The sequence below is a fragment of the Chrysemys picta genome, chromosome 1 (genome assembly GCF_011386835.1).
Source record: "Chrysemys picta bellii isolate R12L10 chromosome 1, ASM1138683v2, whole genome shotgun sequence".
NCBI classification, from domain to species: Eukaryota; Metazoa; Chordata; order Testudines; family Emydidae; genus Chrysemys; species Chrysemys picta.
In genome coordinates, this window is record NC_088791.1 from 235,832,621 (window position 1) to 235,859,975 (window position 27,355).

Consider the following 27,355-nt stretch of genomic DNA (forward strand, 5'->3'; position numbering starts at 1 on the left):
ATTGGCTGTTGGCCAGGAGGCCAGCTCTGAAGGCAGCGCCCCACCAGCAGCAGCGCAGAAGTAAGGGTGGCAATACCATAACATGACATCCTTACATCTGCGCTGCTGCTGGCGGTGGCTTTGCCTTCAGAGCTGGGATCCCGGCCAGCAGCCGCTGCTCTCCGGCTGTCCAGCTCTGAAGGCAGCGCCACCACCAGCAGCAGCACAGAAATAAGGGTAGCAGTACCACAACCCCCCCCCCCCACACGCACACACACAATAACTTTGCAACACCCCCCAAAAACTCCTTTTTGGGTCAGGACCCCTAAAATTACAACACTGTGAAATTTCAGATTTAAATAGCTGAAATCATGAAATTTACAATTTTAAAATCCTATAACCGTGAAATTAACCCAATTGGACCGTGAATTTGGTAGGTCCCTAGTGATGGGGTTCACTCACCACTGCAGTGCCTCCTGCTGGCTGTCCCAGGGATTAACTCTGCTAGCCAGTGCGCCCTCGTTGGTGCTATCTCACCCACCATTGTTTGGCCACTTCCTCAGTGGTGGCCGGGGGGCAGGTGGAGACCCAGGCCCACCCACTACTTTGGGTCCCAGCCCAGGCATCCTCTAGATGGCTGTCACTTACTGCATCCCCTCCAACTCTTCAGTTAATTTCCCTGGGTCATTTCCCCATGGCCCTCAGCACCCTTTTTTCCCTTGCCTCAGGACCCCAGCCTGCAAATCCCTGCAGCCAACAAGGAGCCATCTTTTGCTTCCCCATCCCCCAGTGGTTGCTAGCAACTCTGCTCTGTCCAGGGTGCTGGCACTCCTTCCTCCTGCTAGGAGCCTGACCTTCCCTCCTTGAGCTCCAGGCAGCTACTGACTTTGCTCTGCCCTGCAGCTCTTCTTATATGGGTCTACCATGCCCTGATTGGCTGCTCCTCACAGCCCCACTCTAATTGGCTGTCTCCTGCGCAGCCTCTCTAGGGCTCTCTCTAATTGGCTGTCTGCTGTACAGCCTCCCTAGGGTTCTATTAACCCCTTATGGACCAGTGTGGGCCAGATGCCCCATCACAAGGCCCAGTCATGGAGTCCATATTCATTCAAGTCAATGGATGTTTTTCATGAGTAAGAACAGGCCTGGGCCACTGATTACATGCAATCAGGTAACAGTCAAGAATATTTTAGCTGAAAGTATGCTGGCTTGTAGAAATTTCAAAATCCTCCAACAAGTTTGCTTTAGTACATTCATACAGTACCCAAAAGCAGTGAATATATTAGGCTTCATCAAGTAGATTTTTCCAGTTGAATAAATTTACCTTGCTAGCTAAAGAAATTAAGAACTATATTGTGCAACCCTTACTCATGCTAGGAAGCTCCTACTCCCTCTAGTAATCCCACTGAAATCTATGAAATGTTGAAATGTATGTATGAAATCTATGGGACTTCTTATGTAAGCAAGTGTTCACCAACACAAGCAAGGGTTGCACATCCTGGCTCTATGGGTGATCAACTAAAGCCAGACATTTGAGGACTGGGTAGGCTAGCTACAAAGACACACTGAAAGCATAACTCAAGAAAACTGATGTGGACATCTCATGTTGGAAGGCGCAAGCACTAACCGACCCCAATGGCGCCATAGCAGGCATCAGGCAGTGGCCTGCTTTGAGGAGAAGCGCCTTGCCCTTGAAGCTGAAAAGAGAAAGAGAAGGAAGGAAAAAGAAATAACTTTCTCCCAGCAGGCAGCTGACGCACCAGGAAACGTCTACGCCTACTGCGGGTGGATCTGTGGTTCCAGGATCAGACTCCTGACTCATCTCAGGACCCAGATGTAAATTGATGGTAGAGATCCTCCTCGAATCGAGGGATCGCCAATGATGATTAGGCTAGCATGGTTTTTAAAAGAAGGCACTTTTTCATGGTGCCAAATATTTCTCCCATATTACACAAGTGTGAAAGGGCTAGAGAAAATATGCTGCACAATTATGAACAAGAAGTTCTCATACTACAGGCAAACAATCAGGAGTATCGAGTAATTTGTTTTTATACAAATGAAAAGACATTCAAATTACTCAGGTATTAGAAACTATGTGGGAGGATTATAAACCTTTTAAATAAACCAATGCCCAATTCAATAGACTGCCTTCAGAAATCAAGCAATCAGTGTAACCTCATTACTGTAGGGTGTATTCAGGTTATTATAAGTTATTAGTTTGTTTTTAACTATTAATGGAATTTACAACTATTCAAAAAATGTCTTTGGAATTGCTGAGATGTTGAACTCCTTTTTAAATCTGCCTTTAACAAGAACAATTAAGAAGTACTGAAGACTTTGAAAAATAATGGCAAACAGCACGGAAGAGCACACTTGGAAAGTTTGAACATATAAATCAAAGGCTTTTGGGTGTATAAAGGTCATCATCTTAAGGTGCTAAGGGCCAGATTTTAAAAGGCATTTAGGTGTCTAAAGATATAGATAGGCACCTAGTGGGATGTTCAAAAGTACCTAAGCAGATTGGGCGTCTAACTAATAAAGCAAACGTGGTACTGAACTTTAAAAAAGAAAGCAGAGTAATCCTGGGAACTAGTATTAGGTAAGTTTAACTTCAATCTTTAGTAAAATAATGAACAAATATTAACCCCCTAACACATAACAGACACACGTGATCCATTCTTCATGAGGTAGCAAACAATTCCAGAATGAAAGGGTTAGGAAAAAATGTAAATATATAGGACCAGATTTTCAAAGGTATATAGGGCACCTAAAGATGCAGATAAGCACTTTTAAAAATCCCACTAGGTGCCTAGGAAATCAACAGGAGTTTAGGCCTTTAAAATCTAGTCTCTAGAGATTAATGGAACAACGCATTCATAGGACACAGCTCTGCAATCCTCACTCATGTTGCTGAGTACTTACTCATGCAAGTAATCCTACTGGTTTAAACAGGAGCATTTGTCTAAGTGCTCATCAGTATGAGTGAGGGTTGCAAAGATGGGATCTCAATAAGCACCACACTGTCAACTACTGTAAACTGCCAGATTACACCAGATGAGGATCTGGCCCATGAGAAAAAATTATACCAGACAAAGTTGGATTTTTTCATATTTATTTTAATGCTATTTAAATAAATAAATAGTGGATGTATGGAATAAACTACATGCAGTATGTCTGGCATTTAGTAACATATTGACACTGGCTCACAAATTTTTATTTGCAAAATTAATTCAAATTTTCTTGGCTATGATAAGCACTATCATATACACACTGAAAACTGACTGAACACCTGCAAACAAAGAGTAACAATACTCAACAATGTGTCAAGTTGTGGGAATGCATTCAAAGAAATCCTGTAGGGATCAGTGTAAGGACCGGTTTTATATAACATCTTTATTAACTGTATGAATATCAGAGGTTCTCCTACACTTCCATCCATTCTGAGACACAAAGGGGTATGCAAAAAAAAAATGGTAAAGCCAATGGTGCCATAAAAAGGGGACTCTGCAGCATGTTCCACCTCATGCCACCTAGAAGAATTTCCTTTGTGGGACTCAGATGGCCAAGGCTCTGCAGATCTGGGTAAGGCATGGCCGGTATGGGCCAAGGTGATAGCCACTCTCCTCAGATTCATCCTTCCTTCAACCTGCAGGGAATTAGTAACAGAAGAAGCGAATGGGATCTCATGTTCATTCACCCTGTGCACACTAGAATACTGGGGAGTTCAGAGACATCTACCGGCACGGAACCAGTCATGACGTGGCTCCTGAGGAAGCCGTGCTGCTACAAGGATGGTGAGAAACCTGAGCAGTACTGCAGTATCATGCTACTTCAGTACCAGACAGATGTAGACAAACTGGATGGAATTGACACAAGAGCAACAAAAGATGAGTACTGATTTATGAGGAAAGATCAGAAGAGCAACACACAAATAGCTTGACTTAATGATGACTGAGGAGTAAACATAATAAATATCGGGAGGGTCTAAGTAAATACCCAGGATGTAGAGAAATTTGCTTAAGGCTGATACCAAGGGACGTAACTAGTATAAATAGATAAAAATCAAGAAAGCAATCTCATCCTGACGCTGAGATTAGCTAGTCTGTGGAATAGTCTCCCAATGAAAATGGTGGAAACTTCATCATTTGCAACATTTGAAACTAGACTGGACAAACCTCCAGAAAATATACTGCAGGGACCTTTCTGTAGTGGCAGGGGAATGGACTAAATGACCCAACAGGTCAGTTCCATCTCTAATCTTTATGATTTTATGACTTGAATCAAATAATTTGTTCCCCACTTCTTTACCTTCAGTTGCCTCTTTGTCACTAGGCAGTGAATTCATTTCTTTGTTTTTCACTTCCCTCCTGGAGATAAATAAAAGATCATCAGAGTCTGAAGTCTTCTCCCGGGGATGCTTTTTGCTTTCTACTTTCCCTTTTTTCTTCTTTTTTCCCCCATCTTCTTTCAATTTTTCCCCCTTTTCTTCTTCTTCTTGTGGAGATGAGTTCTGGATGGATTTCTCAGCCTGTACATTTGGGCTAGAAATCAGAAGAGAAGAGTCACTGACATACATCTGTGTGTGTAAATGTGGTATATCATGCTATTTCAAAACATTCATCTTTATTTTATTATTTTAACACTTTGTATGTCATCTTTCCCCACTTCCCACTGTGTTGATAAGAAAAAGACTCATTGTGCTGACAGTAGCCTTGTGAAGTCGCCAGAGTTGGAAGAATGAGCCTGAAGTTAAGCATCACAGTGCGGATCTTTTTAGAATGCCTCACATAACAAGTTTCAGGTAGGAACACATGATTGACTAAACTCCCTGAAAACAGGGGCTATAATAGAAATGTTGACACAATCTTTATTCAAGCAATGCAAATGGCACAGCCAGCATTAGTACTGATTAACGTGCAGCTAATGAAATACAACTGTCTAATGATATTTAATGCACAGTTTTTCATAAAAGAGGAAAACACTCATTAGACACTGTGTGCTAGACTACAAAAAGCGATGAATATAAAGTAATGTCATGGACAGCATTGAATCTTTACGATTCAATCAGTGAATTAAGTTAGTCAGTGCCTGGAAGAGGACAGGATGCATATCTACATGACATAAAAGTAAAGTGTTAAATAATATGGGAGAAACTGTTACACTTCCATGAGAACATTATTCCATTTACAAATATCTGAATGGAAAACAATAAAATACTGTAGCTGAGAGCTTACTCGCAAAAGGGGAAAATTGTGTTCATCTGAGGCCACCTTCTCCCATCATAGAGAAAACAATTCTATAGAGATGTAAAGCCCCAGCTATCAAAGAGGCAGTGTTGTCTAGTGGATAGAACACTGGACTAGGACTCAGAAAATCTGGGTTCAATGCCCTGTTCCGTTATTCATCTCCTGGGTGACCTGGATAAGTCTCCTCAACTGCTATACGCCTCAGTTTCCCCATCTGTAAAATGGGGATTATGATACTGCTCTCTTTTGTAAATCACTTTGAGATCTACTGATGAAAAGCACTGCATTTAGAGCTAGATATATTACCAAGAAGCAGGAGGAAAAAACACAACCACAAGAGACAGATCTAGCCAGGCTCCAACCCATTCATAAAACAGACTAAAAATGCAGCAGAATTAGAGATACGTATAGAAAAATACAGATTATTTAGGCAGGATGGACAGATGAGTAGCATGAAAGAAGAGCAAAGACTACAACAAATATTATTGCCAGCACATAATTTTCTTTTCTTTTCCTATCCTAATCTAAAAAGCAAAATTCAATACAGCAAAGCAAACATGAGTGGTGAGTAGCAAAAATATGGAGGTGCTTAGGAGTGCTTGTGGCTGGCTGGCTTAATGACTGAGCCAGCCAACTCAGCCAGCCAACTCAGCCAGCCAACTCAGAGTGAATGACTGAGTGGATGTGAAGGAGAAAGGGATGGAAGTAATGATGTTTACGGGGAAAGACAAAACAGAATTCCACAGGATTCTTGAGTGGAATCCATGATCTTTTTATCCATGACAAATAACCAGCCTTAAGGGAGGCAGTGTGGCTTAGTAGTTAGAGCACTGGACTGGGACTCAGAAGACCTGAATTCTATTCTTGGTTCTGTCACTAGCCAGCTGGGTGATGTTAGGCAAGTCACTTCACCTTTCTGTGCCAGTTTCCCCATCTGTAAATGGGGATAATTATATTAATCTCTTCTGTAAAGTGCATTGAGATCTATGAATGAAAAATATACAAGAGTTAAGTGTTTTTGATTACTATAGCCATTGACCACGGCCAATGGGAGCTGCGGGGGCGGCACCTGTGGGCGGAGGCAGCGTGCAGAGCCACACCTTAGGAGCAGCAGGGACATGTCGCTGCTTGTGGGGAGCCACTGAGGTGAGCACCGCCTGGATCCGGCACCATGAAATGCCGGTTTCTAGAGTTTTCTGGTTTATAAAGTGCTGGAAAACACAGCTTTTACTGTACCATGTTCTTTATCAGCAATGTCACTGTGGCCTTGACCAGAGAGGAGATAAAGATGGAATCTTTGGGTTCTAGAACCCTATATAATATGAGGGATAGCTGAGTGAGCCTCTTCCCGTCTCTGGGTGTTTCCAACTCCGCCCTAAATAACTTCTTCAAAGGAGGAATGAAGGGGATGGCAAATTCTGTTCTGGTTTTGGGTGGGAAGTATTAACGCTTTGATTTATCTGGTTTCTCCTCTTTCTCTGGCTGGATTTTGATGGGGGTAACCACTTTCCCCCAAACATATCTGAAGCCATAGGAAAGAAGGAATCTCTCCTGCTTCATTGATCAGGTTTATTATATTCCATAGGGCTTTCATGTTCCCTCTTCTTTGGAGAGGGGAGAGTAGGAGCCACTGCCTCGACGCTTAAAGCCCAGAACAAGATTTCTACCAAACAACACACAGCCTGCTAATGAACTCTGAAATCTATCACTTCTCAGGGATACTTCAAATGGGTTCATGGCTCAGGCTATGTAAAGGCCAAACAGAAACCCAAATTTACGTGGAAACCAATATAAGTTCACATCCTATTCTAATCAGCAAACATCAGCCGAGGTCTACATAAGTTCACCCTCTCCAAGCCATTCCCCAGACTCAAGCCCAATAAGACACTGAGTACTCTAAATACATTTCATAATTGGAAGCACAAGTTCATATCACAAAACACATCTTAAAATAAAAACCAGCCCATCACTAACACTATCTCCAACTTCCAGCATTTTCTCACTTCGAACTTCCTGTTATTAAGAATCAAACTAGCACCTCCCACCAGTCCTTCCCAAACTGATACAGTGTAGCTCCTCCCTGCCAGGGAACAAAAGCATGAAGTAGACAATTAACAACCTTCACATCCAAACACTTAGTGGATCAGACACACATGGTGATGTGTCCAGGACCACCCGACCTGAATGAACCCTGTTCTAGTTTAAAAAGCTACTTATTATTGTATTAGATATGGAAAAACTAAAGCAAAAGTGAATACAAAATATGCTTCTCTTTCCCCCTATATTTTAGAATGCACATAACCAAAAGTTTACATATTTCAGTTCAAACATACTCACAGCAGACAATCCACCATATGGGCCATTTTTATATAACGGCAGGAACAGGCATACTTTGTTTGGCTGATTTTAATAAGCCCACTTCGTATACAGTGTCTCTGCAATAACACAATCAAATTCATTCCGTTTAGACCAGTGACTTCTAAACCTCAGAAACAGCGTTAAGAATTAAGGAACGCATAAAAAAAACAGGCACTTTGGTGCAACCATAAGAAACATCTGAAAAACCAAGATGACAATTTCCTAATGATAAGTACAATTTCTTTATAATACATGAGGAAAAAAAAGATAAAATTACCATAATAATCTCCAACAAACAAAGGTAACAAAACACACTAAAAATAGTTTTATTTTATCCCATGAAAAACAATCCTTATTCTTCACATTTGCAGTCTGGAGCCTGTGAAAGCCAATAAATAGATTATGGAGAGTAGAGTAATGTTTGTCTACACTCCTTAGCAGTTTGTCCATTATGTTGGCCCATTACTTGGCTCTGAAATTTGATTTGATTTTGGTCAGCTGGAAGGGTGAATGGAACAATGTGCTCTTTAGCCAGGCCAGTTATTTCTGCCTCATCAAAAACAGAATTATAATAATGCCATGGCAAACTTCGTATCCTTTCACAGGTCTACTTACTTTCTTATTGTTGTACTTCAAAACTGTGTAGAGTTTATCATCTGCTTCAACTCTTTTTGGTGTTGCTATAACAACAGCAGGCATATAATAATCATTTCCTGTTTGTGTCCCAGTTCTGGCGAATACATAGTCTCCAACCTGTGTACCAGAAAAGAATTAGGTTGCAAGAGCTTCATAGCATACCAGTTTTAAACGACGGTTTGACTGTACAAAACAACATGCTAATCCATTCTAATGGCTTAAAATGGAACACTAGAGGAAAATACAAAGGTACCAATCATGCCATGTGCTGACTACTCTCAACTCCCACTGAATCAGCACCTCACAGGATCATGCCTTAAATCAGGATCCTATGGAAACGTCCTACAAAATTTCAGAGGGATCAAGCTAACAGGCTACTAAAGAAATTATTCCAACCCTTTATCCCTTAGAATTTAATAGAGAATTATATTTTTGTTTATGTTTTTAAACACCACATGGAATTCTATAATAGGAATATATTTTAATTGAATTATATAAGATGATTTTTTAAAACCCTATAGAAAGATTATAACTTTCTATTAAACCTGACAGGCCACTTCCAGAATTGGACTCTCCACACAGAATACGGAGACATACTGTTAATATCAGCAGGAGTTCCTTACATTATATAGGGAAAGAATCAAGTCCCTGGTTTTAATTGTAACCAAGGCAGGGTAGACAATTGCTTTTTCTACCCATCATCCCTGTCTCTGCTAAAATAAGCCCCATTTGAAAGAAGAATTGTGATAATAGATGATTAGCTAGCTAACTTAAATACAGAAATGGAATATGATTTTTTTTCATTATTGTTCTTTGGGGTTAGTAAAAGGTGTTGGTTTTTTTTGTTGGATTAAGCACATACAATGAAAAATAAATGGCTAGAGCCTGCTGTAAGTTATAGTGTGAGTAAAAGGCTTTGTTAGGTTCCTATGCTGTGAGTGTAAATTAATTATATGTATGGTTGGGAAACAGTAAGACCACTTGTGCTGAGTGACCTGCCCAAAAATACTATTTTAGAGGGAAATCATATATATTTCTGATATACAAATATGTGTGATTTTAAAGAGCAAAGATTCTAAACTCTTATCACATATCATGTAATAACAAGTGACAAACAGAAGAAATACTGGAAATAGCATGGAACCAAAGGAAATTTCACTATGAATGGAGAATCTTCTTTAACATTTACAAATTTATCCAAAATACAGAAATGATCAAACTATTACGTATCATTGTGCTCATATGTGAACTGCAGAATAAAATTAATGATGCACATATGCTGCCTTAAAAAGTAATAGTTTTTCACCTGCAGTGATGGGCAAGGCATAGCACCCCCGACAGGTATAATGAACTTTATTGGTACAATCTGTGTCTCTCCATGGCTGAAGTCAACAAGTGCCTGGGAGGAACTGATACTCTTTATCACAGTTCCTAAGAGAAAACCATGAAAAATATGATATTAAAATTATATATAGTATGTTTACCAACGTATAAGAAGGCTAAAAATCCTGTAGCCTGTAACATGTCCCCATATTTCCTGCAGTAGAATCTACAATATTTGCACTGGCACTGACAATGTACATTGTACTGTACAAGTCACAGGCAAAAGAAAGTCACTGCCCCCAAAGAATTTATAATATAAAGCCCGAGTTCTGCAAAATAATTATGCAAAAAAGAAAAAGAAAACAGGAAACCCACCTGGAGATCATGTAAGAAACCCAAAGCAACTATCAAAACCCGCTGATAGCCATTCAACACAAAAAGAAAAAGTGGAACCAGCTACAACAACTCCACAACCCACTGAATTTCAACTCCAGGATAAACCATGACACCAGGACCCACCATATGGACACTAAATGACACCCCAACATCATCAATATATCCAGAGTACCTCTTACCGGCGCTGAATTATCTGTACTCGCCAAGGAACTGAACTTCTGCCCCACCATAGAACATGATACAATACTAACACACGGAGAACTTGAAGAATTCTTTCACTGACTCCTCCTCAAAAAATTCTTTTACAATAAGGACACCACCACCCACAACCACCACCTCCCCACCAACAGTCATAAGAAAAAAGAATCATTAGACTAGACAACCCACAATGGACGAAACAACACACTTAATCATTACATTGATTGCTTTTTGAAAAAAAAACTGACTGTGAAATCCACTACAATCGCTCAACCACCAAGATGACAAGCTATACAGTCCCTGAAATCCAACCACCAGATAGGGATCAAGCCAGCAGACAAAGAGTGGTGTCACTGTAGTTTTCATATGTGATGACTACATCAACAAAAACAATCGATAACTCTCCAACACCACTTACTATAAAGAACTCAAAGAAGACCCCACACCACAATTTACCTAGGAATTAAGGATATCATTAAATCCTTGCCCAAATAACCCCAAAAGAAACTCTACAACCTCATCCCCCACAACCCCTCTTCCCGCCACTCCAGGACCTTCTACATGCTTCCCAAAACATACAAACAAGTGAACCCAGGCAGACCCATCATATCAGGCCATAGCACTCTTATTGAAGGAATATCAGGACTCATAGAAACCATCTTCAATGACTCACCCACAAAGTGCCAGCTTCCTCCAGGACACAACAACTTCCTCCAGAAACTTTAAAATATTAACTACCTCCCTCAGAACACCATGCTTGCCACCATAGATGTCACCTCCCTATACACCAACATCCTTCAGAACAATGGCACTGATGCCTGCCTCAAATATTTACAAGATAATGGACAACACTCAGATATCCATCCCAAATACATTGCTACACTCATCAATTTCATCCTCCTCACCCATAGCAATTTTACATTCGACAACAAACACTTTGTCCAAACCATGGGAACAGCCATGGGTATTAGGATGGCTCCCCAATATTCCAACATCTTCACGGGACACCTTGAGGAAGAATTTCTGGACAAATGCACCATGAAACCAATGATATACCTGATACACATCTATGATATTTTCATCTTCTGGACAAACGACTTAAACTTCCTTATAGATTTCCATCACAACTTCAACAACCACCACCCATCCATCAAACTCTCTCTAGAACACAACCGTACCAGCATCAACTGCATGGATACCATGATCAGCTTCAACAATAGAACCCTACAGACTACTATATACAAGAAACCCATGGATCGCCACACCTACCTTCACAGATCCAGTAACCATCCCAAACACACCAAAAGATCTGTTATCTACAGTCAGGTCCTCAAATATCACAGAATATGCACTGAGGAAAATGTCTGGGATACACACTTAAAACCACCTTCACCAAACAAGGACACTCCACCAGCTTCAAAACAGAAAAAAAAAAAAAACAACAACTCGTTGACACTTACCACCCCACACTGGAATCCATACAGGATATCATGAAACAGTTACAACCCATACTCAATGGGGACCACATCCTTAAAGAAATCTTTCACAAAACCCCTCTTCTGGACTTCAAACAAGCCCCCAATCTCATGAAACTCATCATCAGAAGAAAGCTCCCCACAGACTGGTGTTTGGAGGACAGGGGTCAGAGGCAGAAATAGAGAAGACGACATACACTGGGTGACCCACAGAAGGGAACAGCTTGGAAGATGCATTAAAAAAAACATGACAACAACATTATTACTATTTTAAAACAATGCAAGTACAGAATAACTACTAAGAAAAGAAAGATTCTAAAATTAATAGAAGCTTTTACTTTGGACCCTGATTCAGCAAAGTACTTAACTATAAAACTAACATCATCACCGATGATTTCAACGGGACTACTCACATGCTTAAAGTTAGGTACATGCTTAAATACCTTGCTGAATTGGAGCCTTGATGAATGTGCAAATAGTTCATTCCCATTAGAAATAAAGTTTGCCTTTTTTGTGGGGCTTGTTCAGAGATACTAAAATTATTATTAATTTTACTGAAAAGGTAAATATAATTATATTTAGGGAAGCAACATTGCCCAGTGATTAGAACAGGTGGCTGGAAGTTAGAACTAAGTTCTGCTCATAAAGGTGCTGACTTCCCATGTGACCTTGACAGATCACTTAGGAAATAAACACAGAAAGGCTCATTTATAAAATGGTGATTATAATACCCACTTTGAGATCCTAAAAATATTATAAATTATCTGCATGTGGGTAAAATGATGCAATGGTATTCTCACTGTGTATAGTGTCTGTCATTTGGGGTCTGGCACATGATGCAAGAGATCCTCATGCATTTTGTTATTTCATTTAATGAAAAGGTCAAATATTCAAAAGAGTGTGCAATGAGCAGCTAGGCAGGCAATTACCCAAATTGTGTGCACAATAGCAATGTGGTTCAAGCAATGGCAGGATTTTCTAAGGACACTTTTGCAAACACATCCATTGTACTCGTCCCTGAAAATCTGGTCCAATATGTGAAAAGTAGCATACCAAATTCTAAAGTGATTCAGTACACTGTTATTACTGTACCATTATTACTGTACCAACTGCAATATCTATCTTATGTTTTGAATTATAGCATTCTGAGAAAAAATAGTAAATGAATATCTCAGTAAATTTATACTGTACAGTCTTATTCATGTTAGGATAGGAAAAAATTCTCCCTTTTAGACCACTTACCATTTGATGTTTTACTGAATTAACATTTGGGTATAGGATAGAGAAACTTTCAACTATATAACCAGAAAAAGAATACACTGCAGCATCAGACCATTCTCAACACTAACAGCTACAAAGCTAGATAAATAGCAAAATGGTTTTCTGATCCAACTGTAAAATTAAAGAATTCAGCCTGTGATTGTTAAATTGAAAACTGTTATCAGGCAATCAAAAAAGTACAGAAAAAATAAGCCAAGCTAACAAAAGCAATGAACTTATCTCCATATTTTATCTGTACATGAAACAGTACTAACAATAAATATCCGTAATTTGTTAAAATATCCTTAATTTGTTTTAATTGTAACTGATTCAGTGTTCATGAATGTGAGGAACTAACAGCACTGGCTGATGAGCCAGATGTAGTGTAAAGAGGCACAGAGCAAGCTTCCCCACAAGGTTTTGCCAATGCACTTCGATCCTCAACACCCCAGCTTTTCAATTCTTGCACCTCTCCTGAGAACAGACTTCCAATGATGTCAAATTACCTATGAGATGTTCTCTGATGTCATAAACTGTCCTAGAATACTTTGTCAATCATACAAAAAAGGTATGGGATTAGTTAGATTTTTTCCCCCAATACCATATCATGGGATACAAATTCATACTACAAATATTCTGACTTAGAACTCAACAACCCAACAGAAACATCTAGTGAATATTCTGCATATAGCAGATGGCTCAGCCTTTGCTAAATCCTAAATGGAAATAAGTGAGCCTAGAAAGAAAAAGGAATAGATTGACACTGTCTTCCATTTCAAAATGTACACCATTTTATTCCAAAACATTTCCCACCACTTTCTTCTTAAAAAAAATAGACCTATCAGTAGGGTGTCTGCAGAGCTTTCTGTACCTTTCTAGAAGCATTACGATGAGAAAAGATTAAAAATCCAACAATATATACAGTAAACCAAATTAAAACTGAACCAGGTGAAAAAGATTAGATAAATGTTGCTCTTTTTTCAGCAATCTTTCTAAAGATTTAAAAAAAACATTTGAAATATACACAAAAACAATTTACCTGGGAAATAAAATCCTGTGATGTCAGATCTTGCAATCACCTTTTGGCCTTTGAGAGTCTCAAACACTTTTCCTTTCTGTCTTTTCTTAGACTGTGCCTTTACATTCTCTTCTGTAAGTTTCTGTAATTGGGAAGATAAAAAGATATTGCTCATAGTGATAACCCAATCAGCATAGGTCTATCTTTTTGAATGAATTAAGCATTCATGTAATTTCATGCTATGGATTAGATGTATTAATACTGTTGCTAATCAACAATAAACTGGATGATTGTAAGTACTGGGAGTCTTCAGAGAATATGGTGAACTATATGACAGAAAGAGCTGGCAACAATAACTATCATTAAGCCTAACTAGTACTTTGTATGGAAAGATCCTGTTTTCAGCTGCTCACAAACTGCTAATCTTTAATTATCCATCTGAAATTTCCCATGCTGTATGTCTGTCTCTATATGAAGTATTTTGGAAAATCTCAACAAAAAACAGTTCATTTATTTCCAAGAACAAGTTAGGGGGAAATGACGGTTACTCCCCTGTAACCAAGGTTCTTTGAGATGGACTTTTTACCCAGGGTTTTTAAAACCCAAAACAGTGGTAATTGAACTGTTTTATTTTAGGTGGTGTTAGGAAAAAATTAATGGGAACTCAGCAATTTTTGTTTGATAAATAATTAATACAAGTAAGCGTGCTTTTATTTAAAACTATAATTTATTAGATATTAAGCATGTATAGGTTTAAAATATTTTAGATATAGTTACTTACAGTTTGAGATGGTTTTGAGGTAATTGCTAGCGGGATTTTTAGGGGCTTTGGTTTGTTTAGCTAATGGGGTGTTTAGATGTTAGGTTTGTTTTTTTAAGAAAAGATTTTAAGGACTGCTTTGAAATATTTATTTTTATTTATTTTTATAGTTAATTTTAATAAAATATATAATTTATAGTGATTTTAGTGGGTAAATATAATAATTTTATTGGGTTATTAATTTTTTAAATTTTAATAAATTTTTTAAAAATATTTTCAGTATTTTTAGTTATCATATGTTAGGGATATTTAAAATTAAGGTTATTTAATTTTTTATATTTTTTATTTTAATTAATAAACTGCAAATATGCAGGTATTTGACTTGTTTTACAAAGGTTTAAGATTATTTCTATGTGATGTTTGTTTTTTATCTAGCAATGGCTGCACATACAAAATGGCTGACTGCAGTACTGTCAAGTGCTGGGGTACACACAGAAATGTCAAATTCCGGGGCAACTCTCCCCTCCTTGCAGATTGTATATTTTTAATATTAAGACCTGCACACACACATACACAACGAATTCAGTGGATTACTTGCCAGCCATCCCAAGGCTGTGCTCTGGGTTAACGGACCAATTTTCCTGCCACTCTAGTCAGGTGAAGGGCCTAACCTCTACGCATTCTTCTCCTCCTTGGTTACCCTCTTGGGGATCAATCTTTCTTACTGTGGGGGCTATGGGTGCCTGCAGCTCTTCCAGTGTTTCGAGCAAGGGACCATACGTGGACTACCCAGAAGAGTCCAAGGGAAAAGGAAGCTCACAGTACCATCCCTCTTATCCTCATAATGAGGATACAAGTAGAGATTCACCTCTGACTCACCCCTCCTTCTTAGGGGATGACTCCCACAAAGCACAATTCCTTTCTGTTCTCTCAACATGGCTCTGAGAGCACAACTTTGTCTCTTACATTCCCAATGATCTGTCTGGGTCTTATCCTGAGAATCCTTTAGTAAGACTAACAGCAGATTCACACTCAATTTTTTGTTGTTTTAATCCAGACACTTTCTGCTCCAGCCTGTTACCCTCTCACTCACTGTCGCATTCCTGCTTCTGCAGTGCCACTATTTGAGCTGCCCTCAGGCTGGATATTTCTGTGTCTTTCTAAATTTTATTTGTTTTAACTTCTTTATTTCTGCCTTTAATTGCTTTATCACTACCATCTGCTTACAGAACCGCAAGAATGCTCCAGGACTGGTAGAGCTCCCAGGCTTCCAAAAAAAACATTATCATGCTCCTGCATGAAATCTGCCAAGCTGTTATCCAAATCCATTTCCAGCTTTTGTTTCTTGCCAGATGTTCCCTGTCCTTCTTACATCCTTTTACTTAACCAGGCTTTTCAGCCTGAGCCCTAAATCAACAACGGAATGTGACCATAAATCAACTCATAGGTTGTGACCCTGTTCCACTGCCTCCCTTACCTAATGCAAAACAAAACAAACAACTTGTATTAATCATTCCCTTCCTCTCTATCACTCCTGGCAACTGGCTCACCAAATCTGTTATTTGAGGTTTTCAGAACCCAAAACAGTGGTAACTTAACTGTTTTACTTTAGGCGGTGTTAGGAATAAATTATTGGGAACACAGCAATTTCAGTCTGATAAATGATTAATACAAGTAAGCGTGCTCTTATTTAAAACTACAATTTATTAAATATTAAGCACAAACAAACATAAGCAATAGGTTTAGGACATTTTAGATATAGTTATCCACAGTTTGAGACGATTCTGAGTAATTACCAGCAGGACTTCCAGGGACCCTTTTTTCATCCAGCTGATAGGGAGTTTAAATGTCAGCTCTTTTCCCAAAGAAAGGTTCCCTTGGAATGCTTTGAGGTATTTACTCTTACCTAATTTTTTATAGCTTACTTTAACAAAACACATAACCTAACATAACTCCTAGTGGATTAACATAATAACCTTTACTGGGTCACTAATTTTTTTAATTTTATAAATGTATTATTTTAAAACATTTTTAGAATTTTTAGACATAAAAATATGTTAGGGACACTTAAAACAAAGGTTGCTATTTACCTTTTTTAAAATAACTTTTTATTTTTTTTTATTTTGATTAATAAACTGCAAAGCTATTTGACCTTGTTTTACAAAGGCCTAAGATTACTCCTAGCTATGTGATGTTTGGTTTTCAGCTAGCAATGGCTGAGCATACAAAATGGCTGTCTGCAGTACAGTCAAGTTCTGGGGTACACGCAGGAATGTCAAATTCCAGGGCAACAGACTCTGCATATTCACACTCCCCTCACAGAACAATGAATGTTCCAAGGCAAGGGTATAAAAGGGGCATGGAGCTCCAGCTGCCTTAGTTCTTTCTCCTGTAACTCCAAACTTTTTGATAAATAGCACTCTGAGGTGAGGCAGGCGGGGAGTGTGAATATACAGGGTACATCTCGAAGAAGCTCTGTTACAGGCGAGTAACCTTCATTTTTTCTTTGAGTGTCCTCTGCGTATTCCCACTCATGGGATAGATTGATAAGCAGTATCCCGAGCAGGATGATGGGACACAAAGACCTAATTAAATAAGGATTGCAGAACTGCTTTACCAAATTTTGCATCAGATCTAGATTCTAAATTTAAGGAATAGTGTTTAGTAAACACATAGATAGAAGTCCAGGTTCCAACTCTACATATTTCTATTAAAGGAATATGCCTAGAAAAAGCCATAGACACTGCCCTAGCAGAATGTGTCCTAATTCCTTGAAAAAGGACACCTTTTTGATTCAAAAGTGACTTTAATACACAATCTAACCCATCTAGAGAGCATTTGTATAGAAACAGCTTTTCCCTTTAGTTTTTCTGTCATAAGCAATGAACAATTTATGAGATTGTCTAAATTATTTGGTCCTGTCTAGATAAAAGGCTAAAGCCCTTCTAACAACTAGAGTATGTAGTATAGTCCCTCCATCATGAATATGAGGTTTAGGAAAGAAAACCAGCAAAAGTATAGACTGATTTACATGAACAACTGAAACCATTGTAGGCAAAAATGTATGGTGCATACAAAAAACTACCATGTCTTTATGAAAAATTGTGAATGCTGGGTCAGCCATCAATGCACATACTTCATTTGCACATCTTGCAGATGTAATGGCTATCAAAAACACAGTCTTAATAGACAAATAAAATAAATCGCAGCTACCCAAAAGCTCAAAGGGAGATCTCATCAACTGCAAGAGTACTGTATTCAAATCCCAAGATGGGATAGGGTGTTTTACTGAAGGGTATAAGTTATTAAGGCCTTCAAAAAACCTTTTAACTATGCTATTAGTAAAAACTGATTTTCCCTCCACAGGTACATGATATGCAGATATGGCTGAGAGATGAACCTTTACTGAAGACAGCAAGAGATCTGCCTTTTTTTAGTACAACAGCTATTATAAAATATAACTAATTGGTACTGTACATGGAACTATAGAAATCCACAATCAAAACTTTCTTTTGTGACTGTCACATTGTCTTGTGAATTCCTTTCTAGAATGCAGCAATACATTCTGCATCTCCAATGAGCAAAGTTTCTTTAACTTCCCAGAGTCCTATCTCCCATGTTGTTAGGTGGAGAGACTGAAGATCTGGTTGATAAATCATGCCATGGTGCTGTGACAAGTCCAGGGCCAGAAATAGAGATTCCATTAGATCTCTTGACAGGTGAACTAAATCCAAATACCACAGCTGCATTAGCCACACTGGCACTATTAAAATTACCTTGGCCTTGTCCTGTCTTATTTTATGACTTTTTGAATGAACAAAATCAGAGGAAATGCATACATCAGGCCCTGACCCATGAATTAGAAAGGCATCTGATATTGATTCCCTGTCACTGCCTGATCTCAACCAAAAATTGACACTTTTTGTTGTTGCTGGATGCAGAAAGATCTATTACTGTACTGGATTCCCCCATGAACTGAAGAGGTATGTTATTATGTCCTTCAAGGACCATTCATGCATCTGACATTTTGACCTGCTCAGATGGTCTGCAAGGGTGGATCACTATTGGATGAAAACACTAGAATCTATACTCCCATTTCAAGGCTCTTTGCCTGCATGCATAACTGTAGAGAACAAGCCCCCTCCCTCCCTTGTTTGTTCAGATAATAATGCTGTCATATTGTCTGTTACTACCTGAGCTACCTTGTGTTATACCTGAGGTAAAAATACCTTTTAGGCCAACCTTTTCTTTTGGTGACAATGAGCTCTGATAAATAGCTTATTGTTTAAATGGCCCCACCAACCCAATGTACATGCATCTGCAGTAAGTATCAGTGATAGAAAAGGAGAACTGGAGTGTATACCCATCATTACATTTTGAGCATTTGCCACAACATTAGTGTTGAAAACACTTGTTATGAAATTATTCTTCAGTGCACGCTTCCTAAACCTGGTCTGTAATTTATTGCCAATCAGTGCCGGAGGTCCGTCATCTGAAGACGTGCATATGGTGTCGATTATGTGGTTGAAGCCAATAGACTTATCAGCTATAGAAAAACTGGTATTGGTTGTTGTGGGGATTGATAAAGGAGATTATGGACAGCTTTATCTTTATAAACTTTTCTTCTGGAAAAAAAGCCTTTGCCATAGCCAAATCTAGTATTGCCCCAATAAAGCAGATCTTCTGAATTGGGATCAAAACTGACATCTCCTGATTTATTTGTAGTCCTACATTGGCAAAAAATATATTTGTTTTACATGCAAGATGACGTCCTTCCTGGATAACACTTTTATTAAACAATCATCCAAGTCTGGTTATACAAACAGCCCTTGCTTTCACAGACACACTGCTATTACCAATAGACATTTTGTAAAAAACCTGGGTGCTGTAGACAACCCAAAAGGGAGGACCTTGTACTAAATGGCCCTTCATCAGCACAAAATGCAGGTATCTCCAATGACAAGGTCTTTTTGAGAAATGGCAATATGCATCCTTTAAATCCAGAGCTGCAAACCAATCCTGAGAGGAAAGAGAAGCCATTACAGATGCTAGAGACAACATGTGGAAACAAATTTTTTTTACATGGGTGTTTAATTTTCTTAAATCCAATACAGGGAGAAGATACCCTTCTTTTTTTTTTTAATTATAAAATAATGGTAGTAAAAACCTTTCCCTCTCTGATCGAGAGGGACCAGTTCTGCCACTCCCAAAACTTATTTACAATTGAACTTTTGCTCGTAACAACTGGAGGTGAGCTCAGTCCCTGGCAGGGATAAAGGAGACGGATTGTTTGGGGGTAGAGATTTGAACTGGATTGTGGTAGCCATGAGCAATTACTTTCAAAACCCATCTGGCCTCTGTTATCAACTCCTATTCATGATAAATGGAACAAACAATCCCCAAACAGTGGAAAACCAATGTCCAGTTGGCCTGGCCTGAAACTCCCAACCCTTATTTCAAATCTGAGACTTCCCAGATGACAAAGCTGTAGAACTCTTCCCCCTGGCTTATAAGACTTTTTTCTCTGTTGATGATACTGAGAATTATGTTACTGAAGTTGAAGGCAATAATTCCTCCTCCTATACTGAGAAGACATCAATGTAGTAGGAAACTGCCTTTGATACTTAAACATGGCAGCTGTAGATGATCTCCTATTCATGTTTTTTAAAAAACCTAGCAACCTAGCTGTAGATCTCAAAGTTTTCATATTCTCTAAAGTTTCATCTCTATGTACACTAAGTGAACCTATCCCCTTCAAAGTGAAAACCCTTGATCCTCACTTTTGCCTCATGAGGTGAAATTACTAATCTGAGCCATGCACGCCTCCTTAAAGTGATGGCTGACACTATTGTCCAAGCTGAAGCTGAGTCAAATGTTCCTCTCAATTGGTGTTTGGCAACATTCTGCCTTTCCATGACTAGAGCATTCACTAATCTCTTATGCTCCTCTGGTAGTGTATTCAAAAATGATAACCTCTTTCCCCAAAGATGGCACTGGTACCTTGCCATGACTGCCTCATAGTTCGAAATAAACATGGCAGAAGTGGTGGAAGAAAACATTTTCCTCCCAATGGCATCCAGTCTCTTTCTTTCTTTCTTTCTCAGATGGAGTAGATGCACCTTTGACTGCTGTAAAGCTAATTCTATCACTAAAGAATTTGGAGATGGATGGGTGTGGAACGTCACCATACATTCCTGAGGAAACTAGTACAATTTATCAGCCATTGTTGATAAAGGCTGAGAAGATGAAGGATTATTCCAGACTGATTTTGCTGGTTGGCACAATCCCTCCAATAATGTATCTAGTTGCTGCTCCCAAAATACAAAAATTGGTTGAGATGATTCCTCAATTGAAACTGAAGGAATATCCAGTGTTCTCGCCACGCGATCTACTAACTCATGAAAAGCCACCTCTTCTTCTGAAAGTGACAAAGCTGACTTATCTCCTACATTTTCATCCATTTTTAAGGAAGGCGACGGAAGGGGAAAGAGATCTCATGGAATGAGTTTGAACTCTAGAGGAAGGTTGGAGATTGTGAGTGCGATAACAATAGGTAATGCAGTCCGATATCCATGTACAGCGTCTTTGTTTAGAGATTGAGGATTCTTTTGATCTCTCTGCAATAGAAAGGAATAGTCTAGGAGACTTTCTGAAAGGCTTAGTTCTATCCAAATAGAAGACTAATGCTCTCCTGACATCAAGTGTATGCAATATTGCCTCCCTCGTCCCAGTGTGGTTTGGGAAAGAAGTGCGGGAGGGGGATAAGTTGGTTTATGTGGAAAGCAAACGATATTTTCAGGAGGAATTTGGGGTGTGGTCACAATGTAACCTTGTCTCTGAAAAAAACTGTAAAGGAGGGATGCTCCATTACAGCCCCTATTTCTCTAATCCTCCAAGCCGAAGTCATGGCTATGAAGAGCACCGTTTTCATAGACAGATGTATAAGTGAGCATTTGGCCATGGGTTCAAAAGGTAGCCTTGTAAGAGACTTGAGGATAAGCCTGAGGTCCCACGCTGATGTAGGATGTCTGATTTGTGGGGAAAGGTTACCCATATTCTTGTGAAATCTTTTCATTGTAGGATGTGTGAATATGGAGTAGCCTTCTATCTTATGATGGAAGGTGGTAAGGTTGCAAGATGCACTTATACTGAACTTAGAGAAAAATCCTGACTTTTTTTTAGATCTAGAATGTAGTCTAGGACAAACAGGAGGGGAGAGGGTATGGGGGTAACATGTTTTGAGGCACACCAGAGTTGGAACCTTTTCCACTTTTGGATATGTGTGTGATGAATGGTTATTTTTCTGCTATGTAATAGCACCTCTTTTACATCCTCTGAAAAGGACATCTCTGTGTTTTGGAATCATTGAGCAGCCATATGTTGAGCCAGAGAACCTGCAAATTGGGGTGATGGATCTGACCAGCATTCTGAGAAAGGAGGTGAGGAAGGGGCTGAAGAGTGATTGGCAGGCACATCACTAACTCAGGTATGGAGATGTGGCCATGTGGGAACTATGAGAATAAGCCTTGCGTTTTCTTTTCTTATCTTGAGCAGGATCTTTGATATTAGAGGAATTGGATGAAAGGCGTAAAGAAGATCTGTGTTCCATTGACAGAGTAAGATGTCTCTGAGAGAATGATGACCCGGTCTGGCTCTGGAGTAGAACTGGGAGCATTTCTTGTATTTGACTGTGCTAAACAAGTCTATCTTTGGGATTCCCTGATGCAGAAATATGTTGTGGCGAATAGCAGGGTCTATTTCCGATTCATGCTCCACAGAAAAATTCCTGCTGAGAGTGTCCGTTGTAGTGTTCTGTATGCTCGGAAGATAGGATGCTGAGATGTTGATGAAGTGTTGAATGCACCAACTCCTTAGTTTCACTGGCTTGGTACAAAGGGAAGGTGACATCTCTCCTCCCTGGTGGTTTTTGTAAAACACACAGGCTAAGTTATCTGTTATAGTCTGTTATCTGTTCACCTTTGATCAGTGATAGGAAATGCAAGCAGGTGTTCCTGGCCATTCTGAGCTCTAGCAGCTTCATATGCAGTGTAGATTCAAAGGGGGACCATTTGCCTTCAGCCATATGCTTGTCTAGATGAGCTCCACAGCCCAATAGAGATGAGTCTGTTGTCCATATCAACTTCGGAGTTGGTTGAGTGAAGGGAACCCCTGAGCAAACATTCTGTGGATCGTTCCACCATTCAAAAGAGTTTTTGACAGTCAAGAGCATCAAAAGCAGTTTGCTCAGTCAGTGTTTGGTGAATATACTGTTTTGAGCCATGCTTGAAGGCAATGCATGTGGAATCTTGCATCACTTGTTACAAACGAGTGTGAAAGTGAAATGAATTATATTAAAGAAATAGAATGAATTAAAGAATGCTGTATGTACCTTTAAGTAGAAATGAGAAATGCTGCAAGCCAGGGAGCAGGAAAGCAGACATTAACTGCTTAATGAATTGCCCCACTTAAGGGCAATTGGTGAAGCATTAGCCTTAGATCGATAAGAGTTAATAAGAAAGCAGGATATGCATATTGTGCCCTATGCAAATTTTACAATTTTGCTCTCTCTGTCCCTTTGTTTAGTTCGCACCCTTTTATCTGTATAAATAAGACTGTTTGAATCTTGCATGGGGGCTCACATTAGCTGAATGTATTAGCAGAGCGCTGTGCTAATAAAACAGAGTGGTCTGACAAACTATGAGTCCTGAGTCTAACTTTGACACGAGCTTACCACCATGTACCCCAGTAGCTGAAGACAATTTCTGGCCAACGTCTGGGGGCTCTCCTGGAAGGTGGATATTAAGTTGGTTAAGGTGCTGAATCTGTGTAATGGGAGGAAAGCTTTGGCCTTTACTGCATCTCATTACACTCCTATGAATTCTAGAAGTTGTACGGGAGTCAGGGTTGACTTTTGAACGTTTAGTTGTAATCCCAGCTGCATGAATAGATCGATAGTTTTTGCGTGGCTGTCAAGGTGTCATCAAAGGATTGTGCCTTGAGCAGATCGTCAGCTAGATACAGCAATATCATAATTCCTAGTTTGCGAAGATGTGCTGCTACCACAGAAAGGACCTTCAAGAACACTCTGGGTACAGATGATAGGCCAAATGGAAGCACCTTATATTGAAAACAGTCTTGAGTCAGGGTGAATCTTACAGACCTCCTGTGGGATGGGTGGATTGTGATATGAAAATAAGCATCTTCTAGGTTGGAGTGCCAAGAACCAGTGTCCCTGGTCCAGAGATGGGATTATTGCTGCCAAAGTAACCATTTTGAATCACTGTGTCTTTGAGTGATCTCAGATCCAGAATGGGTCTCCAGCCATCATTCTTTTTCAGTATCAGGAAGTATTTGGAATAGAAACCCTTCTCTCTGCATTGAGTGGGAACTCGTTCTATAATACCCAGGTTTAGGAGACAGTTTGTTTCCTGATGTAACAGGTACTTGCGAGAAGGGTCCCTAAAGAGGGACGGGGACGGAGGGTGGATAGAAGGGAGGGAGACAAAGTGGATTGAATATCCTTTGGAGATGATCTCCAGTACCCACTTGTCTGTTGTTATACATTTCCAATTTTTCCGAAAAAGAATAAGGCAGTTGCTGAAAGGATGTAAATGGTCAAATTTTTGCAGCAAGTGATGGCGGCAGTGGTAGCTCAGGGCCTCGACCAAAGCATCAAAACTGGTGCCTTGATGTGAATGGTTCTGAAGTTGAGATTTGAGAGGCTGTTGGTCTTCATTTTTGTATTCGTTGTCTTTTCCATTGCAATCTGTAGTGTCTCTGGGGTGGAGGGAACTGAGCAGGCTGGGATCTTTGTGATATCTGAGATTTATTGTATTTTCTTTTCTATGTAGGTGTATAAATCCCCAGAGAATGCAACATGGGTCCCAAGTCTTCTAGTGTGTGGAGGGATTAGTCTGTTTTTTCCAAAAACAATTTAGATACTGCGAATGGAAGGTCCTCCACAGTAGCTTGAACTTCTCTATGGAGGCCAGAAAGGTGAAGCCACAAAGCTCTCCACATTACTACAAAGGAGCAGACAGCTGTGTCAGCAGCATCTAACATGGTTTGCAATGATGTCCTTGCAAGAAACTGACCTTCAGTGATGATAGCCTGGTACTGCTCTCTCTGACCATTTGGGAGATGTTCAATAAAGGCACTGAGATTAGAGTAATTGATGTGATTGTATTTCGCCAAAAGGACCTGATAATTAGCAATCCTAAATTGTAGGATTGCTGACAAGTATGATTTCCTGCCAAGTAAGTCCAGTAATTTCTGGTCCTTGTAGTAGGGTGTTGATTAAGTATAGAGCTGTCTGCCACATTCATTTACAGGATCTATAACAAGCGAATTTGGGGATGGGTGAGAAAATAAAAAGTCCATGTCCTTAGACTTCATTTGCTGGGTCTAGCTGGGCCTTTTTGATAGGGAGCTGATGACAAAGTATGCAAGATGTCAAGCAGTTTGTGTTGCAACTCCTTCACTTCTTCGAGAGGAATCTGTAACGAGTCCGCTACTGTCATAGTAAGGCCCTGGAATTGTTTGAAGTCGTCTGCTATGATTGATGGTGGAGGCATAAAGACTTCTTCAGGAGAGGATGAGGAGATGTTTCATGTTGGAGTAATCTCCCTGTCCAGCCTTGCTTCCTGTTCTCAAAAGTCTCCTCTTGAGGATCAGGAGGTCTAAAGAGGAAAGCTGAGGGAGATGGTTTTCCTCTAACCCTATGTGTAACGCTTAAGATCCTGGATAACTGATGTCCGTAAGCTGCCCATGGATCCCATACAGCCATTGAGGTGACACAAAGAGTATGGGTGGAGGCACCCAAGGATGTGCATACCAAACTGGGTGAGCCTTGTCTCTCATGGCAGTAATGTGGCTCTGAGACTGTTTCCAGGTGAGTGGTTCCTTGATATTGTACCGGGAAACCTTTCATTTACAGTGAGTATATGTCATTCTTGTTGTCCTTTTCCTTGTCGCTCAATAAAGGTGGAGCAGTCAAGGATGCTGATAGTGACTGTTTCAGTACTGGAGGGAATTCAAGGGACCGAGATGTAGTCACTACCACAGTTGTGTTGATAACGAGTAATGGGGATTCTGGTATCTCTGAGACCAATAGGTCTTTGGAGAAACAGAATTATTGTGGTACTGTGGTAGCAATTCGTATCTTTAAGGTCAGCTGATTGGGGGCCATTGATGTAGAGGGAGTCAACGGAACCTGCAGTCTTCTGCGGTCCAATGAGTGGCCAGAAGCTAATGTCCTGGACTTTTGTGAGGTTGAAAAGCTTGGTACTGAGGCCCTCACCGTCTCCAGTGGTGCTGTTTTAATGGAACTAGAATGCTCCCTACCGCTCCTTTCTCCTGACAGTACCGATGTCCATGAGCCTGTACCTCTCAGGTCTTTACGCTTACTAGTGGTACCAATACCTTTTGCAACTGAGGAGCCTATACCCACATGGATACCCAGCCGCAGGTCAGTTAGTACCGATGTGGTCGACCTTGTTGGGGATCTTTTTTTCCTGGGCAATCTTTAATCTGGGGACTTGTAGCCCACCTTTTTGAACTTTTCTGAGAGAAATCACCAGATTTCCTCTTTAAAGCCACTGGAGAGTGCTGCACCGAGGACACTGATGCGATTGGTCTCATCAGGGACTGTTGCACCAGGGGGGTCACGGGACAGAGGCTGGCCTAAGTGAACTTTCCATCATGAAGAGTCTGAGCTTCAGTTCATGTTTTTTTTTTTTCTTGCCCTTGATTTTAATTTCAGGCAGAAAGTGCACTTTTGTGGTATGTGGGACTCTCCGAGGCCGTGAATGCAGCATGAATGGCCATCATGACTGGAATAGTGTCTCTACAGGAGAGACATTATTTAAACCCTGGGAGCTGGTCATACCCTTTTCGGGTTTTACTTCCTGGGCTCCCTGTCATACTCTGCTACTATGACAAGCTGCAGGCAGGCTCCCAGTCCTACACTTCCTCCAGCATTCACACAGGTATGGACACACCCAGCTGCAGTCACATGCAGGCTCTCTGACCATCCACTGCATAAACCAACAATAGAGAGGTTACAGCCAAAATAACCACCAGCTTCTCAGCCTAGGACCCCCCCCCCCACTGGAATATAAACCCAAAATTTTACAGTCTTTCGCTGCACAGGGAACTGTACAGCGTAAACTCAGAGAGTTTGCCCCTCCCTCAATGTGAAGAGGAAATGCAACAGCCCACTGAGCTAAGATTCCCAAGAACTTCACTCCAAACTTACTGGTTTAGATTAAAACATAAAATAAGTTTATTAACTACAAAAGATAGATTTTAAGTGATAAGTGATAGCAAACAAATCAAAGCAGCTAACCTAGCAAATAAACAAAAATGCAAACTAAGCTTAACATACTAGATTGCTAATTCATATCCAATCTGTTTCTCACCCTGAGAGATGGTACAAGCAGGCTTGCAGATTCTTAAGGTACAAGCTGCACTTGCTTTACAGCTTGGAATCTCCAGGTTTTTCATATATAGGCTAGAAATCCCTTTAGCCTGGGTCCAGCACTTCCCCCAGTTCAGTCTTTTGTTCCTTAGGTGTTTCCAGGAATCCCCTTGTGTGGGGAATGAAGAACAGATTATGTCACTCCCTGCCTTATATAGCTTTAGCATATGGTGGGAACCCTTTCTCCCAAACTCAGTTTGTGGAAAATCACTGACATTCCAAGATAGAGTC

At 40.0% G+C, this 27,355-nt stretch overlaps 1 protein-coding gene across 3 annotated transcripts in view; it reads right to left on the minus strand.

Annotated features, from left to right (window-relative positions):
• Nucleotides 1-3,348: 3,348 nt before the first annotated feature.
• VWA3B (von Willebrand factor A domain containing 3B) overlaps nt 3,349-27,355 on the minus strand; it is a 127,915-nt gene continuing 103,908 nt past the window's right edge. For all 3 annotated transcript variants that reach the window (XM_065580833.1, XM_042840821.2, XM_005283205.5), the window contains 6 exons: nt 13,908-14,028; nt 9,523-9,647; nt 8,196-8,333; nt 7,560-7,657; nt 4,285-4,517; nt 3,349-3,622 (listed from right to left, as the gene is read on the minus strand). In XM_065580833.1, the coding sequence (XP_065436905.1) occupies nt 3,618-3,622; nt 4,285-4,517; nt 7,560-7,657; nt 8,196-8,333; nt 9,523-9,647; nt 13,908-14,028 (720 nt within the window). In that variant the 3' untranslated portion in view covers nt 3,349-3,617. The remainder of the gene's footprint in view (nt 3,623-4,284; nt 4,518-7,559; nt 7,658-8,195; nt 8,334-9,522; nt 9,648-13,907; nt 14,029-27,355) is intronic.